This window comes from Thrips palmi, unplaced genomic scaffold, assembly GCF_012932325.1.
Source record: "Thrips palmi isolate BJ-2018 unplaced genomic scaffold, TpBJ-2018v1 HiC_scaffold_15, whole genome shotgun sequence".
NCBI classification, from domain to species: domain Eukaryota; kingdom Metazoa; phylum Arthropoda; class Insecta; order Thysanoptera; family Thripidae; genus Thrips; species Thrips palmi.
In genome coordinates, this window is record NW_023144624.1 from 3,048,488 (window position 1) to 3,064,459 (window position 15,972).

General features: G+C 40.8%; 5 protein-coding genes across 14 annotated transcripts; 4 read left to right on the forward strand and 1 right to left on the reverse strand.

Moving 5' to 3' along the window:
• Window positions 1-235: 235 nt before the first annotated feature.
• Window positions 236-4,708, forward strand: LOC117641795 (mannose-1-phosphate guanyltransferase beta). 3 transcript variants are annotated; one of them, XM_034379432.1, is made up of 5 exons: window positions 236-299; window positions 369-519; window positions 944-1,671; window positions 1,773-1,983; window positions 2,059-2,248. In XM_034379432.1, the coding sequence occupies exons 3-5, from the start codon at window positions 963-965 to the stop codon at window positions 2,246-2,248; spliced, it is 1,110 nt and encodes a 369-aa protein (XP_034235323.1). In that variant the 5' UTR covers window positions 236-299; window positions 369-519; window positions 944-962. The 3 variants fall into 3 exon arrangements, with proteins under 3 accessions (XP_034235323.1, XP_034235322.1, XP_034235321.1); XM_034379431.1 differs by having other exon boundaries at window positions 253-519; XM_034379430.1 differs by lacking the exons at window positions 236-299; window positions 369-519 and adding an exon at window positions 664-805 and having other exon boundaries at window positions 2,059-4,708.
• On the reverse strand, window positions 4,704-6,920 carry LOC117641797 (cyclin-J). 3 transcript variants are annotated; one of them, XM_034379435.1, is made up of 7 exons: window positions 6,788-6,920; window positions 6,481-6,701; window positions 6,265-6,378; window positions 6,006-6,177; window positions 5,623-5,904; window positions 5,389-5,548; window positions 4,704-5,306 (listed from the first exon to the last, which is right to left on the reverse strand). In XM_034379435.1, exons 3-7 carry the CDS (start codon window positions 6,376-6,378, stop codon window positions 5,150-5,152), a joined length of 885 nt encoding a protein of 294 aa, XP_034235326.1. In that variant the 5' UTR covers window positions 6,481-6,701; window positions 6,788-6,920; the 3' UTR covers window positions 4,704-5,149. The 3 variants fall into 3 exon arrangements, with proteins under 3 accessions (XP_034235326.1, XP_034235327.1, XP_034235325.1); XM_034379436.1 differs by having other exon boundaries at window positions 4,704-5,303; window positions 6,448-6,701; XM_034379434.1 differs by having other exon boundaries at window positions 6,448-6,701.
• LOC117641794 lies at window positions 6,793-10,168 on the forward strand. 6 transcript variants are annotated; one of them, XM_034379424.1, is made up of 11 exons: window positions 6,793-6,811; window positions 7,504-7,573; window positions 8,036-8,150; window positions 8,265-8,366; window positions 8,437-8,534; window positions 8,637-8,802; window positions 8,886-9,031; window positions 9,178-9,354; window positions 9,441-9,602; window positions 9,686-9,817; window positions 9,892-10,168. In XM_034379424.1, exons 2-11 carry the CDS (start codon window positions 7,511-7,513, stop codon window positions 10,099-10,101), a joined length of 1,371 nt encoding a protein of 456 aa, XP_034235315.1. In that variant the 5' UTR covers window positions 6,793-6,811; window positions 7,504-7,510; the 3' UTR covers window positions 10,102-10,168. The 6 variants fall into 6 exon arrangements, with proteins under 6 accessions (XP_034235315.1, XP_034235314.1, XP_034235318.1 ...); XM_034379423.1 differs by lacking the exon at window positions 6,793-6,811 and adding an exon at window positions 7,104-7,321; XM_034379427.1 differs by lacking the exon at window positions 6,793-6,811 and adding an exon at window positions 7,104-7,321 and having other exon boundaries at window positions 8,886-8,983.
• On the forward strand, window positions 10,165-12,351 carry LOC117641793 (DNA polymerase lambda-like). The gene is made up of 8 exons (XM_034379422.1): window positions 10,165-10,681; window positions 10,764-10,946; window positions 11,022-11,201; window positions 11,276-11,404; window positions 11,492-11,660; window positions 11,746-11,837; window positions 11,924-12,085; window positions 12,176-12,351. Exons 1-8 carry the CDS (start codon window positions 10,202-10,204, stop codon window positions 12,281-12,283), a joined length of 1,503 nt encoding a protein of 500 aa, XP_034235313.1. The 5' UTR covers window positions 10,165-10,201; the 3' UTR covers window positions 12,284-12,351.
• A 99-nt stretch (window positions 12,352-12,450) lies between these two features.
• Window positions 12,451-15,535, forward strand: LOC117641796 (epoxide hydrolase 4-like). Its single transcript, XM_034379433.1, has 6 exons — window positions 12,451-14,097; window positions 14,270-14,394; window positions 14,474-14,586; window positions 14,692-14,863; window positions 14,943-15,100; window positions 15,187-15,535. Exons 1-6 carry the CDS (start codon window positions 13,882-13,884, stop codon window positions 15,468-15,470), a joined length of 1,068 nt encoding a protein of 355 aa, XP_034235324.1. The 5' UTR covers window positions 12,451-13,881; the 3' UTR covers window positions 15,471-15,535.
• The last annotated feature ends 437 nt before the right edge of the window (window positions 15,536-15,972 follow it).

The following is a 15,972-nucleotide window of genomic DNA, read 5'->3' on the forward strand; positions in this document are numbered from 1 at the left end:
CAATACAAACAAAATATTGTCTTTGAAAATTCTATGTTTGTGTGACTGTTAACGTGAAACCCAATAAAATGATTCGAACAGACCAGTATTTAAGCCACTTTCTCTGCTTCAACCACAGTCGGCGTGTCGAATGGGTTGCCTGCTGTCCGGGCGGCATCCTGCTCTGATTGTAGCGAGCAGTTTGTCATACACACTTGCGAAGCCTCGTACAAGGCATCGGACGAAGTGTGGTACGGAGCCGAATCACAAACAAACAAATGCCTGCAGTCCGGCGGTTTGGGCTGTGCCTACTGCTAAATGTAAATATACACGTCAAGCAGATCTGATAATCTTAAAAAATTCAAAATGACAGTGAGCGGTTCTGCCAGGCTAGCGTTTCGATAAGACTATGGTCTTGTCAGTTGCTGAGGCTGCCGAATTTCCCTATGAGATTACCCTCGGAGGAGCTCGGCGATCGTTCCGAGTTGGAACTGCGGTCGGGTCTACGTGGCGTCTGACACCCAACTAAACACAAATCCGGTAAGTTTTAGTTTTAATTTTAACCGACCAAGAGGGGGTGAATTCGCTCCTTAATCTGAGAGAAAATCAAACGTAATTGATTTCATCCTACTGAATTTTAATTTGCTCCATTTTGGCCGGGTTTATTTGTATGGTTGTGGTTATGATCAACTTGACATGTTTGTGGTACTCGATTGGCTGTCGATCTTTTGGACACCTGTCATGAGTCATGCCAAATCACCGACCCTCTGTGCAAATATATTTTTTTTTGCGTCAGTCTCACAAACCTACTTGAGCTCATGGCATGGTGTGTGTCTGTGATGTGGCAGTTAGTTAGTGATGGAAATGTAGACTTTGCACCTCAATTTACAGCCACCCCTTTATTAAAAAAAAACAACCCAAATTTGGAGGTGTTGCATTTGATTTATCTGTTGTTTTGTTGCAGTTACCGGATAAATCCCACCATGTGCGGCACCGACGCCAAACTAGGAGGAATGAAGGCCCTGATCCTTGTTGGTGGATATGGCACAAGGCTTCGTCCTCTTACCCTCAGCCGACCAAAACCTCTTGTGGAATTCGCCAATAAACCTATGCTGCTTCATCAAATGGAAGCTTTAGTGGAAGTTGGTGTTCATGAAGTTGTTTTGGCAGTTTCATACCGTGCAGAACAAATGGAGCAGGAGTTGAAAGAAGAAGCAAGCAAACTGGGTGTCAAGCTGGTCTTTTCTCATGAGACAGAGCCATTGGGCACTGCAGGCCCACTAGCATTAGCTAAAGACATTCTCAGTGAAACTGATGAACCCTTCTTTGTGTTAAACTCTGACATCATCTGTGAGTTTCCCTTTAAGGATCTTGTCACATTCCATCGCAACCATGGTAAAGAAGGGACTATTGTTGTGACTAAAGTAGAAGAACCATCCAAGTATGGAGTTGTTGTATATGGAGAGCAAGGAAAAATTCAGAGCTTCATTGAAAAACCACAAGAATTTGTGTCAAATAAGATCAATGCTGGCATGTACATTTTCAATCCAACTGTGCTGAAGAGGATTAAACTCCAGCCCACAAGCATTGAAAAAGAAGTGTTTCCTCATATGGCTTCTGAAGGACAACTTTACGCAATGGAGTTGCAAGGTTTCTGGATGGATGTCGGACAGCCAAAAGATTTTCTTCGTGGTAGGGCAAACATTTTCCTATCTGGCTCTTATTTTGTCTGAAGTAATTTCCAGTTTGTGCACATTATGTTCCTAATATTTCTTTCTTTCTCTTTTTTAAAGGAATGTGCATGTATCTTACTGCTGTGAGGCAAAAGAATGCATCTGTTCTTCATAATGGTCCCACTACAGTTGGAAACGTTCTTGTTCATCCTTCTGCAAAAATTGGACATGGATGTCGTATTGGTCCCAACGTTACTGTAGGACCTGGAGTTATAATTGAAGATGGAGTCTGCATCAAACGCAGTACCATTTTGAGAGATGCTGTAATTAAGTGAGTTATATGAAATCGCACAACTTTTCCTCGTTTTAGTAACATACACTTTCATGAACATTTTTGGTTTTACAGATCACATTCGTGGTTGGATGGCTGCATTGTTGGCTGGAGAAGTGTTGTGGGGCAATGGGTAAGAATGGAAAATACTACTGTTCTTGGAGAAGATGTCATTGTAAAAGATGAGGTTTATATTAATGGGGGCCAAGTTCTTCCTCACAAGTCAATTGCCAGTTCAGTTCCTGAGCCTCAAATTATTATGTAATACTTGCACCCGTATCCAGTTGTATCAGACTGTTTATGGTGGATGCTTGAGCCTCTAGTGTGGAAAGTTGCTGAAACACAGCTCATAATTATTTTAATAATAAGATCTTTTTCATGATAGTTCAATAACCCAGAGTGGGCAGAAGTGACCTGGAGTCTATTTATGATTAAAATATCATCATTTTATTAGCTAGTTTGGAATTTACTTTGCTTCTTATGTTTCTGACATTATGTCTATCCCAAATTTAAGTACCACTACGTATCTGGTTTGGGTTTCCCCAATCCCTTGTGACCACTCGCCCCCCTCTTTGTCCATGAAGGAACTAAAACAATGCCAAAAGCACAAATTCAGAAGCCCAATGTAGACAGAGACTGTTACTGCATTTCTATTTTCAACTAAGCAGCCTTGAAGCAATGTTGCATTGTATGTTTATTGGTTTTAACGCACAACCATTATTATTAGTATCGTTATTATTTCAAAATGCCATAATACTAAGCACTTTCAATTTTACCTCAGAATAATTCGCCTCAAAATCACGTGAGATTATGGCAAAGCTTTAATTCAAACCAAAGTTTTTATTAAGTTTAACTTCAATCTATATCAAAGAATTATAGAAAAATTAATATGATTGTAAAATATTTACATCACAAATCAGTAATTTTTTGTACCATGTGATTTTTCCTTATCTTTTAACTCAGTTAATTTTTGTGCGAAGAGATTGGGCTCTTGCACTTCTGGAGTTGCTGAAGCATAATCTATTATGCTTTAAATCATTGTGCAGATGGGATTGCTGATAATATGCCTAGTTACAAAATTTTTATGGGCTTGTTAAAGCAATCACAATGGTATTTGGCTGCTCAAAGATCCACATTTGACTGAAGATTTGTACTTTTTTAAAATTAGGAATACACTCAAGTTTCAATTGATTTTTCACTGTCACAGTTTTGAAGACAAAATGCTCTTGTGTTCAGTGTGAAATAAGGTCCACCCATCCATGTTGATAGGGATAAAATTATTTTGCAATGAATTGGAATAATTTGAGCTTCCCCATGCTAAATTCTATGTACGGTGTCTATAAATTGTCTGATATTTCAGAGAGAGATTCCTTTTACGCATGAATCAAATTGTTATTTCTGTTTTTATGTGTTGTGTACATTTTTAAATGTCAATGTTGCATATAAGATACAAATTTATTATTGTTCTGATTGGTTGGACAGCTGTAAATGTCTAAATGTCCTATAATGCTGTTCCAAACTTTTATGATATCTTTTATTTGTAAAGATAGAAAGTTTTTGATAGTGCTCTTGATAAAGTATCTTTTATGTATGAATGGGAAATGAATGACTTAAAAATAGTTCAGATGTATGTTTGTAAATTTTGTGCCATCACTTGTAGCCTCAGTTTTATCTTGCAAGCAAAACATTGCAAATCAATTGAAGTTTTTAAGAACAAATCCCACGTGTCTTGAAAAAAAATTCATCACAACCTTTTCCAAAAATTACTGTAAAAGTCTGTAGTTTTATCATCTAAGTTTTGCTCGTATTCTATTGGGCAGTGTGCATACTGAAATCATTTGGGTTTGCTAAGGTTCTTTGTTTCCTGTGGAAATTGTTTATTTTAACAGCCTCTGATGGGGGTTTATAGCATATCTGGTATGTATGCTATCCAGTTTGGCTTCTCTTGGTGTGCATCTGAAAATTACCTATGGTGGGACCATTTGTCTAATTATATTTGTTAGAAGACCACAAGTGGTTATGATTTTGTAGGGACACAGTCAGTGAGAAACGAAAATTGGATCAACATCAAATAGATGTCAAGTCAGCACTAAAGGCCAAAGTTCCGTCAAAACTTAGGTCAAATTTGAGGACGTCAATCCATGTTTATTCAACGTCGCCACAAATTTTGGTTCTCACTGGGACTAACCATGTAAGTTAAACCCACCGATTTTTATTGGATATCACCTGCTGCAAGGAAAGAAATCTTTTATTTGATCTTAGCTTTCATCTTGAAAGATTGAGTCATCGGTTTTATAATTTTGAACCTAGCAGGTTTGATTAGAATGCACCGAGTGTAATAACATTATTATTATTCTTGTTGTTTTTTTCCTTTGGGAATGTTCCAAGCCCTTGTTACACCTTTAACTCGTTATAATTCAATTTGATATACCACGCCGGACTGTAAGAGCAACAAGTCTGATGATGGTTGCTTGTCTTATGCACTTTATATATTTGTTAAGCATATTTTTACCAGCCTATTTTACAGTATATGAGGTGAGGTGAACGCATTTGATGAAACAGTTGTGATTTTTTTTTAGTTTGCGTGCTCTTTGCACACGTACATACTAGCAAAAGATCTTTGATATACATTTGTTATTATCTTTCATGTGTACATAATGTGACTGATATTTTTTTATTGCAGACCTGTATGTGTTGTTTATATTAATTATGACATTGGGTAGAGCACAGCTTGATTTATTTCATTTTTATCTTCCCTCACGGTATTATAGGTTTTTACAGGAAAAGAAAGACTCAACTACAAATTTGCTTACTTTTTAACAAAAAAGGACCACTACCACAAGTTGATCAATATCAATAATAATCAAGTTTCTAACAAAATTCACAGAAGATCTCAGCAGGAGATGGTTGATGATTGAGGACTTCCTTGATTGTACAGTTTAACTCTGAAAATAATATTACCTTAAAAAGATATGTTGTTGAAACATTGATAAAAGGTTGAAATTTAACAGATCTATAAATCAAAATTAAGGTAAATGCCTCTGACTAGTATTAGCCTTCTTCAGGCCCAAAATGAATATGTAACAATGTTCACTGCATTAATGATAAATCAATCAATTGATTCATACTCAACAAAACCGAAACAAAAAAATCATTTTTTAAAAAATCAATAGTTAATAGTAGCATGACCATCTTCTCTAATGGCCCGCCGTTTTCTAGAGGTTCCTTCTGGTGTACTGATGTTGCTGCCTCCAGTTGCATAACCCATATCAGGAGAATCTACAACCTTCCGTTTACAATCGCTGCCACGATTGGGGTTTCTACTGTTGAATTAAAGGGAAAAGTATTAACATGTGAATGCATTATGAATGCCATATATCACAATATTTCTCTGTCAAAACTTACCTGAGAATTGCATTGGCACATAATACGAGATCATCACAAACATATTTAGTAATGGCAGTCAGCTCTTTGGTCCATCTGTAGGCAAGGCGTAATTGCTGCCTTGCTAGAAGAATACATGCACATGCCACTACAGAGGGCATGAATTGAATCATACACATATCTGAAACAATATACTATGGATGAAAATCTGTTCCCCTTCATGAGGATACCATAACTAGGAGCAAAAAAACTCACCTAGTAGAGATAGCTCTAAATAATCTTTCACAGCTCTTTGGGCTTCTTGCCAAAATGTTTCATAAGAAACATACTCTGTTGGATCCCAGTCTGTCCGAGTTACAGTAAACAATGAATAGTATTCGGCAAAGTGTGCTGCTGTTGGTATATTCAAATTCCAATCAAAGAAAGTCAGCATCATCACTTCCAAATCATGAAAGTCTGATGTTGAATACCTATTGTTGGCAACGCTGTTCAGTTGACTGATTTTTGGAGTTCTAATGTCATATTCTTCAAATTTAGCTGGAAGTCAAAAGAACCATTGCTTGTCTCAATGAATACGCATCCAACATTTTCAAAAGATTAATGAGGCATTGGAAAATAAGGTAACATCTGCTACTCACAAGCAATTTGAAGACAGATCAGAGCGACAAGGTGGAGCTTCTCCAATTCAATGTTGTAGTTATCCATAAATATGTCTAAGAGGTAAATTGACAGGTGAACTGTGCATGTGCCCAAGTTGAATTTTTCAGCTCGAACTCGGATCCAGCTTACCAAATATGCCCGGTGTTGAATCTTGAAAGAAAGAGTGAGAGAGAGAGAGAAAAACGAAAAATTATGAACGAATGTAAACATTGGAATGACAAAGGACATGAACTGTACCTGAGGACTAGCGAAGGTGAAGTTCCTTCTGGTAAGTTCTTTCTCTCTGAAAATTTCATGATGTTCAACCGCATATTCAAGGGGCCATGCTTCTCTTAATTTATTACGAGACATCTGAAAGAGGCAACAATGTTTAACACCGAACCAAACCGTGCAAGTGGTAAAGCCCATGGCAGATCGTACGTGGATGTTGGCGAAGACACTGTCAAGGCGTACACTTCTCTTTCGCAGTTGCACAGATACGAGAGGCGAGGGATGATACCTGCTTCTTCAAAGAGTTGCAGGACCATAAAGCTGGTAATTTACGTCAAGACGGAATGACAACTCCTAAGCGCTATCAATAAATGTGGACGAAGTGCTGTGCTCCGTGCTCCACACGCTTCGCACTCCCACCCAGACGGCGACACTTGACACGCCGGTTGGATAAAGAAACAAAGCTGGCATGGGTAAAAAAAAGTTGCAAATCTCATGGCGTTTTCCGTGCTATATGACATATCGCACTTCTCAAGTGACAAAGACATACCTTTCTTTCATGTCCAAAAGCAGGGTACGTACACATCAAAACTTCAAGTCCAGGCATGTAGCACAAAGGGGTTGGCTACGCGGAAAGGGGCGGGGGCGAAGGGGAGGCTTGTTATTGTTTTCTTAGCTTTCTCGGCAGGTGGTTTGTTTACAATCTGTCTTGTAGAGCGTAACAGCAATGTCAAACTGCATGCATTGCGTTTCACAGTTAGATCTTAATTTCCGTCTTGATTCCCAAAAGTCTCGTGTTTCGTTTATTTTCGGTTCGGCTCCAAACGCCGCAGGTTGTCAAGTTCTTTCTCCCGCCGGCCGCCCCCGGCCGCCCCCTTCTTTCTTCCTCCCTTCCCCCCTTCCCCCCTTCCCCTCCCTCTCGGCTTAGGGCTCAGGCTCGGCTCGGCGGGTCAGTCGGTCAGTTTCCCGGTTTCCCGCCTCCACTCTCCACCGTCGCTTCGCTTACCGTCGCGTTGCCCTGACGACTCGGCTCCGCGCTCCGTATTTACTACTTTGGGTTCAGCGGACTGACGCTGCTTTTATTGTAATTCAAATTTATTTTGTTTGATTTTGTTGTGCAATTGGTGATGTCTTTCAGCTGACATATCTTCCTCTTTAAATCAAACCTTAAACCGTGTTTATAACCTTGCTTCCTGCTTCCTGCTGCAGCTTTGCGCAGTGTTGTTTTGTAATTATCATGGTAATTATAATTTTCTATTTTAACAGGTGAACAATGAGTGACTCAGGTGATGATTTCCCGGATTTGGAGATTGGGTCTCAGTTTATTAGTAAGAAAGTATGTCATTGTAGTTGTCGATTTAATTCTTTGCAATTTCTTTTTAAACAATTAGAGTAATAAAGATAATGTAGCTGTTTCTTAATTTTTTCAACATGAAGAACCCTTGGTCCAATGGGTTGTCTTTCTTCTATCTAGAAATTGTACTCTGCTAGGCAATACACAAATACTGGTCTTCTGTTTTTTAAGAAAATTGATCTTGACAACTTGCTTTTGCGGTTTTATGCCGGTAACAACTACTATTGCAGACCAAATTTCTCTAAAAGGTCCATCTCTTTGATCTGATGGTGGGCAGTACCATTCCAAACCAGTGGATGCAACTGCTTGCACACAGGGACAGTAAATTTGTGGGAACGGTCTTCTGCCTCCGGAAATGTGTGAAGCGTCATGTCAAGCATCAAATTATTGGGATGAAATAAGGAAATTAATTATTTACTTTTATGTATTCATTCTGTGTTTCAGCCTTATGCTGTCACCAGAATTAATGTAGATGCTGAAATAGCTCAGAACCGTGCAAGAAAAGAGCTGAAAAGACAGATCGAAGAACATCAATTGGTATTTGATGACCAAACTGAAGGTGAGTTTTTGATCCCTCTTCAATTTTCGTAAAGTTTTTTTTTTTTTGTATTAAGAATTAAAAATTATTGGTTAGTGTTTGTGCATGTTGAAACCTTTTGCTTTTTCTATTCAGATCAAATCAACATACCAGATTTACCCAAACCAACAATTTGTGCCTTTCCTCCTTCAAGACAATTTTTTCACCCCGATAGGAGCTTGAGAACTTTTAACTGTGGTAAGAGATCACACTTCAACCTTATGATTGACTGTGTTGACTTTTCTTGACTTTTTATGATGATTTTCAGATTCCCTCACAACTGAAAAGCTGGGGCCCTCCAAATTTTTTAAATGCTCATCAGAAAATGCAGACGAATTCTTTTCTTGGGTCAGGTCTAAATTCAAGGTTAGTTACAGTGTACGCAGTTTATGCGCAAATGATTATAACCCAGTATCATCAATGTACTTTCAAATCTGAGGAAAATCTGCAATTTATGCATTGTTCCAGACTTCTGATGATGACCTTCAACGACAATATCTCCAATATTTGTGGTTGTTGATGTCGTGCCACCCAAACGAATTTATTGTTCAGAATTGTTATGATTTATTAATAGAGTACAATTCGTGCTGGAAACTAACTTTTGAAGAAGTTGTCCTAGTATTTTACAATTGGGGTAAATCCTTGTGTCTTAGTTATTTCTGAAATATCAGCTTCCTACCAGCTACTGTCATTAACTTGAGTGTTTCTCTCACACAGGGGCTTCTCCAAGTGACTTTGTTTCAGAACATGACATTGAGTCTATAATTTCCAATTTGGACTGCAGTATTTTGATTTCTCCTGTAAATGTTGAGAAAGTGAGTGAAAATACACTTGTCCCTGTTAAAGTAGTCAATGTTCAAAAGGTTTGCTAACATGATTCTTAACCTTTTGTTTTCTATTTGTAGTTTTGTTCTCATACCTTATGTTCCGTGTGCATTTATTTCTTAATTTTAAAATAACTCAATCAGTCATTCTTTAAGTGTTACTATTATTAACGATTTCCTTGCAGGTTTTACAAGTTTTATCCTATCAACTGTCGTGCAACAATTTAGAAGGAAGCCAAAGCTGCAAAAAGTCCATCTTCATTTTACTAACTCTTCTAGTGCTTGATAAGAACTATTATTCCTGTCTGTCATCTGTTCATGCTTGTTTAGAACACTTGGCCAACTCACAAACCTCACCCTGGGTAAGAAAAGCAAAGTATTATTGATATGTGTTTATTAAGTTTTTCAAATGTTCGAACCATAGCCAGTTTTTCATTCTTGTTGACAGATCGCGGAGTATTGTGAGTCATTACTTCAAACAGTATCACATCATGCTGAAGTTGCATTCCTGTCAGAATGTGTAGTTCCTGAATGTATGCGTTGGTGCCTTTGTGTGGCTCATTGTCAACAAGTATTCTCACTGCAACAGACCTTTGTTGCTGACTCTGATGTAAGCAGAGATAAAAGTACAATATTTGCAACATTTTCAAAGCAGGTGACTTAAATATTCTAAATTATCCTCTTTAATTGCAGCCCTTGCTCTTGATGAATATTCTTTTGGGGAATTTCGACACTTTCTTAAAATTGGAATCTTGGGAATTGTATTCCTTGGTATCAATTGTTGACTCAGGATTATCTCAAGTGGTTTCCTTTGAAACGGATCATGTATGTATCATTTTTGCATTTATTTGCTAGAAGAGTTTTAAATCTGGTTTGGCTACAAGGCGTTTTTATTACAGGACATTAAATGTGGTTTTCTTGATTGGTTAAATCAGTTCATGGAAAGAAAATTTGAACGCAGAACTCCAGATATTGATGTGGATGCAACTCTTATAGTGCAACTTGTCAGTCGTTTGCAGGCTGAGTGGGAGTCAACATGGGTTCCAGAACCCTCAGTACCTCTTGACGCAGATCTTGTTGTTGAAAAGGCTGATGCCGATTCTGATTAAGGGTTCTTGTAAAATTTTAAAAAACTAATACAGATTGTATCAACACGTTGGTTGTTACAGAAATATCTAGGTTGCCTCTTTTTGTTCCCTTTCCCTAATTATGAATAAACAAGTAACTGCCAAAGAGCCAACCAAGGCATCCCTCTTCTCCAAAAACCTGTCCATTTTTGTCTTGCCGATTCTTATTGGGAAGAAACGCTTATCACTCTTTGAATCTCAAATTTTGAAAGGAGGTGGTAAGGTTTGCTCACTTAGTCAAGTGAAGAGTGGTGAAGCAAATCCTACACTTATTGTTGTAGAAGATTCTCTTTTACAAAACTCCAAAATTTTGGAGCAGCATTTGAAAGCGTACAAAAACATGGGATCATGTACTGTTGTTGGTACTAAATGGCTGAGTGACTCTATAAAATTCCACAAATGCATGAGTTTTGAAAATTACAAGCCTCATAATCAGCCATCTTATGATGAGGACTGTTTGCCACCGAAGAAACAAAAGCTATCTGAGCAAGGTCGAGAAAACTTAAGTAATAATTTTGCTCTATCAGAACCGTCATGCTCCAAGGAGACAATTGAAGTAGAAGTAAGCACTTCTCATTGCTTTGTGCCTACTCTTTTTGTTTAAAGACAAATAAATTGACTGGTTCATCCTTTTTATTTTACAGAAGTTTGCCTGCTCACAAAGTTCCTCTGTAAACACCAGTTTAGAAGAAAATAAGATTGTAATTCAAGAGCTACAAAAACTAGCTGATGCTTTCCGTATAAAAGGGGACACATGGCGATCCCATGGATACACTAAAGCCATCAGTGCTATTAAGAGATGTGGGAAAGTTCTCTCTAGTTATGAAGTTAGTTGTCATTTTTCAATGAGTTTTAGTACTTTATACTATAGTAATGTAATAATTTTTCTTTTTCTCTAAAAGGATGCTGTTAGTTTACCTGGTGTAGGTGATAAAATAGCTTCAAAGGTTTGGGAAATTTTAGAAACTGGCCGCCTTAGAAAAGTCTCAGAGGTCTGTGAAGACAGCAAAACTAAAGTATTGCAACTTTTTACAAACATCTGGGGTGTGGGCCCATCAACTGCTGAGGCATGGTATCTGCAGGTATTTAAAATCTTAATTTTAAACAAAGCAAGATACAGTACAACACTTTGTTTCTTTCACTTTTCTTTTCGTAGGGCTTTTGTACTTTAGATGATCTGAAAGAAAAGGGGACTCTCACTAAACAACAACAAATCGGCTTAAAATATTATCAAGATTTTTTGGAAAGAATTCCTAGAATTGAAGTTGAAGAAATAGGAGAGCTTGTGAGTGTCTTCAGATTGTGCACTGTAGTTTTCTTTTACTGAGTTCAAAACATTTTTGTTAAGTTTATTGCGCCTCAATTTTTTTAGGTCTCTGTGATGGCGAAATCAATTCAACCCCAGTTGACAGCAACACTTGTTGGGTCATATCGAAGAGGCAAAGAATCTTGTGGGGATATTGATGTGATGATATGCAAGCCAGATCATCTTGACTCTAAGAACATTCTTTCGCAGCTATTGGAATCCTTAAAGAATTCAGGTGACTTCTCATTGGATACTTTTGATGATGGAGATACTTTTTGGTTCATGTTTAAATATACTTATCTGAAAGTTTTGTTGTCCAGGTTTGATTACAGACGACCTGGTTAGCATAGAGAAGGATGGAAATGAACGCAAGTATCTTGGGGTTTGTCAGCTTCCAGGAGAAAATAAGAAAGTATGCATTAAAAATGAAGAAAACTTTTCTGTGCAAGAGTTTATTTTATTTTATATAAATTTTATTTTATTTATCTTTTACCTCAGCATAGAAGATTGGACATATTTTTGGTACAGAAGTCCGAATTGGGTCCTGCCTTGATGCACTACACTGGTTCTGCTCTATTCAATCGCTCAATTCGACTTCTGGCTGCTAAAAAGGGGATGAGTTTATCTGAACACAGTCTTCATGGAGGCATTGTACGAGAGGTAATGAACCCAATGAACCATTTCATGCTCTCATCTTGTATGTTGAAAAGTATGTGATAATATCATAATATTTTTATCCATTAACCGTAGGGGCTGAAAGTCTTGAATGGAGGCTATATTATACCCACACCAGATGAGAAATCTATATTTGAAGCTTTGGGTTTGGCCTATCGCCCACCAGAAGAAAGAGATCACTGATAGATGTACTTACCTACTACTAAAGACTTTAGTAACGCATGCCAAATAATAAACAATATTTTGATAAATAGTGATAGTTTTATTTAAATCTGGAGGTTGAAGTGTGCCACCAAAGAAAAAGTTCCGCTGGGAGAGTAGACATTAGAATCCTGACCTACCCATTTTAGACCTACAGAACAGATTCAAATAAAATTGTGAAATATATTTGACACCAATTTTGAACTCCGATTGGCGTGAAACTAGCATGATTGACTTCCACCCGCCGCTCCGACAAGCGCGGATTGAGATTTACGGCTGGGCTTATGGGGGCCATTCCCCCTCCTTGGGTACTAGATAGACCGCCCGGATGGTAGGCAACACGCACCACGGTGCCCCTGTATGCAGGCAAAAGGCAGTGCTCTCCCTCTCTCCTTAGAAAAATGCAGGATCCGCTCCTGCGCTCCGATCCTAAGACGAATGCCCATCCTCCCGTATTACTTTGTAAATGCATGAATCGAAGACCGTTCCCATGAGCGAAAGAAGGCCTTTGCCTGGACGTAGTTACTAGCCCGAACAATTATTCTGTCATGCCATCACCCCTTAATCCCTCGATGTCGCCTTGCCGGCCACACGCAATGTTTTTTTTTTTTTAAAAACGAAACACTACGACACCGCGATTGGGGACGTTGCCCGGTGTCACGTGTGGCGTGCGTCGGCCCGGGCCGGACGGATGGCGGGCGCGCGGCTCGAGGCAAAGACCGGTTTCAAGTACGGCGACGACTAGCCCCGCCGATTAAATGTTCAGTCTAGTAGTCCATAAAACAAGTAGTAGCAACTCCTCCCGATAAAAATGGGCGGCAGTTATGCTTACATCGAAAGAAAGAGAGAGGGAGAGAGCATATAGCCGCCACGCCACACATGTATCAAATGAACCAAAATAAACTCGGAGCTCAAAAGCCCTTTACCCGCCTCTTCTCGTGCACAGTTCTAACTCGTGTAAAAACAGCTAGTTCTCCTTTTTCCTGCATGCCAGATCGCGCGGGCCAGGCAGGGCCGCGGCGGCCCGGACGCACGAGCGTTGCCCCTCTTCCGAGTCCCGATGCCTTTCAAGGTGAGCGGTCCAAAAACTGGTCGCCTGCTTCCGTACCGAATACCTGCCGCTGACCAGGAAGGAGTACCGTTTCCTCGAGTGTGTCTTCCGAAAGACAAAGGAAAATGCCAGCAAGCCCAACTAAAATAGGTTTTGTGAAATTTTGACAAACGCCCCCCCCTCCAACTCATAGCGATATGCCGATCTTCCTTATCGGGTGGCCACGCGTGCCGTTTTTGCTAGAGCTGTCTCGGACGGCGTGCCGCCAGTGCTGCGCGTGCTGCGTGCCCCTCGGGGGCCCCGGCCCCCCTCCTCGACCCTCGGGACAGGAGGACCACGTCGCCTGTCAGGGCAGCCAGCGGCAAGCGGCGGCAGTCATCGAGTCGACTTGGGCAGACTTGAGCAGTGCTGGTGTGGTGGAGTCCTGGTGGAGTCCCAGGGGTGTCGCTCCCATCGTGGAGGTGCCCAGTGCCTCGGTTCAGGACAAGAAGTGCGACGAGGACTCCGCAGCCGCCGTCTCGCTGCCGGCATGGAGCCCAAGTGGACCGCCAGCGCCATCTGGGTTGTGGCGGCTGTCCTGTACATCGGCATCAAGTGCCTCATCACCGGGTGCTACGCGGTGGGGTTCATGGTGTTCAAGCAGATGACCACGCCGCGGTGGCTCTTCACGTACAAGCGGCGGCTCGTGCCGCCCAAGAGCCTGCAGGACCCGGACCTGGGCCAGCACGGCTACGTCACGGTCAAGGTAGAGGACAGCCGAAGGTAGGGCCGCGCGCCTGCGGATCGGCGGGTAGGCAACCACGAGCGACAAAGACAAGCGCGCCTGGCGGGCTTGCCTATCCTGTTTGTCGCAGGCGCTCGAAGAAAAAAAAAACATAATACAACTATCGATGGTGTTCGTGTTGGCTGCATTGCAGGGCTTGAAGTTCCACTTCGTTGAGAAAGGAGACCGATCTAAGCCGTTGATGTTATTTTTGCACGGCTTCCCCGATTTCTGGTATTCATGGAGACATCAAATGAGAGAGTTCAGCAAAGACTACTGGTCGGTCGATTGCAAACGAATTTTTCAATATGATTTGGTGTCCCATCGGACATAAAATGAACCTCTGACTTGGTTTCAGGACGGTAGCTTTGGATATGCGAGGGTACGGCGACTCGGACAAGCCGACTGGCGTATTTGATTATTCCGTGACTGATTTAGTGGACGACATCAAAGGGGTCGTAACGGCGCTTGGTATGTGCGACCAGTTCATTTGTGAAACTTAATCCTCGAGAGGAATGTGCATCATGAGCTTTTCTATAGATAGATAAAATATATTTATTTTTGTTTATTGTGCAGGAAGGAAGAAATTCATCCTTGTTGGCCATGACTGGGGCGCTGTCCTATCGTGGTCTTTTTTAGATCGGTACCCAGAAATGATCGACAAGTACATATTGATGAACGGACCCTCTTTGAAGGTGTTTACGCAACTTCTGATATCGTTTTCTTCCGACCAATCTTCCAAATCATGGTATTTTCCTCTATAGCATTTGCACTGTGCCTACCTACTTTATAAAATTATCTATAATAATATAATTTCCTGCCAACAGGTATACATTTTTATTCCAAATACCGTACCTTGCGGAATTATTCGTGAGTTTCAACGACTTTGGAATGTTGCGAGAAACCCTGTTGGGCCACAAAACAAGCAGTCCCTACATTACAGAAGACGATATTGAGGCGTATAAATATAACTTTTCTCAGCGTGGTAAGGGAACACCTCTTGTTAGATGAAAACTAAAATGACCAACGACATAATACTAAATAAAATAATTTCGATTCTAATTTCACTAGGCTATCTGTCGCCTCCACTGCGCTACTACAAAGCAACTTACCAGACAATTGTACGGCAAGGCCTGTTCCCGGACTTCGTGGGCGCCCCGACAACCAGCGGACCAAGGCCACAAGGCCTGTATTTACACGGCGCCCAAGACATTGCGGTCGACAGCAAGTGCGTGGTCATGCTCCAATTTTCAACCGAGAACCTCAAAACTTTGGTCTTGAACGAAGGAAACCATTTCGTCAACCAGGGTGAACCCCTGGCCGTCAACAACGCCATACGATCATTTCTTCAATAACTTATTTCAATGTTATATTTTGTCCATTTTCAGCTCAATACACTTTATTTATCATACAGCAACCAGTTTTCTTGTCTCTTTCTTAGTCTTTCCTGAACCCTACTAATCTTACGTGCTGCGGGAGGCAATCTAGAACGAGTACAAACGACCGCAGAATTTGGTTAAAAACTAGCTCACGCAGGTCCCCCGACGGTCCCCCGAGGCCCCCGACTGGCCGAGAGTGAAAAAGTAGCGGCCGCCCCGATAGAAGACTTGGGTTCAGTTCCCAGGCGTGGCCGCACGCCGATGCCATGCTTTTGCACGTCTTCCCTGCAACGTGTTAAAGCGATGCTCTACCTTCCCCGGCGCTGTGCCACAGAAGGGCGCCGCAACAATCCCGGGCGTGGCACACAGAGACATTTCGGGTTGTCCTTTCATGCTTACTACCATCCAAACCGTGATGCTGGACAGTGTGTTGGGTCAGGCGCGGCAAGGCTGTGGCATGTGTTCTCCAACCAATGAT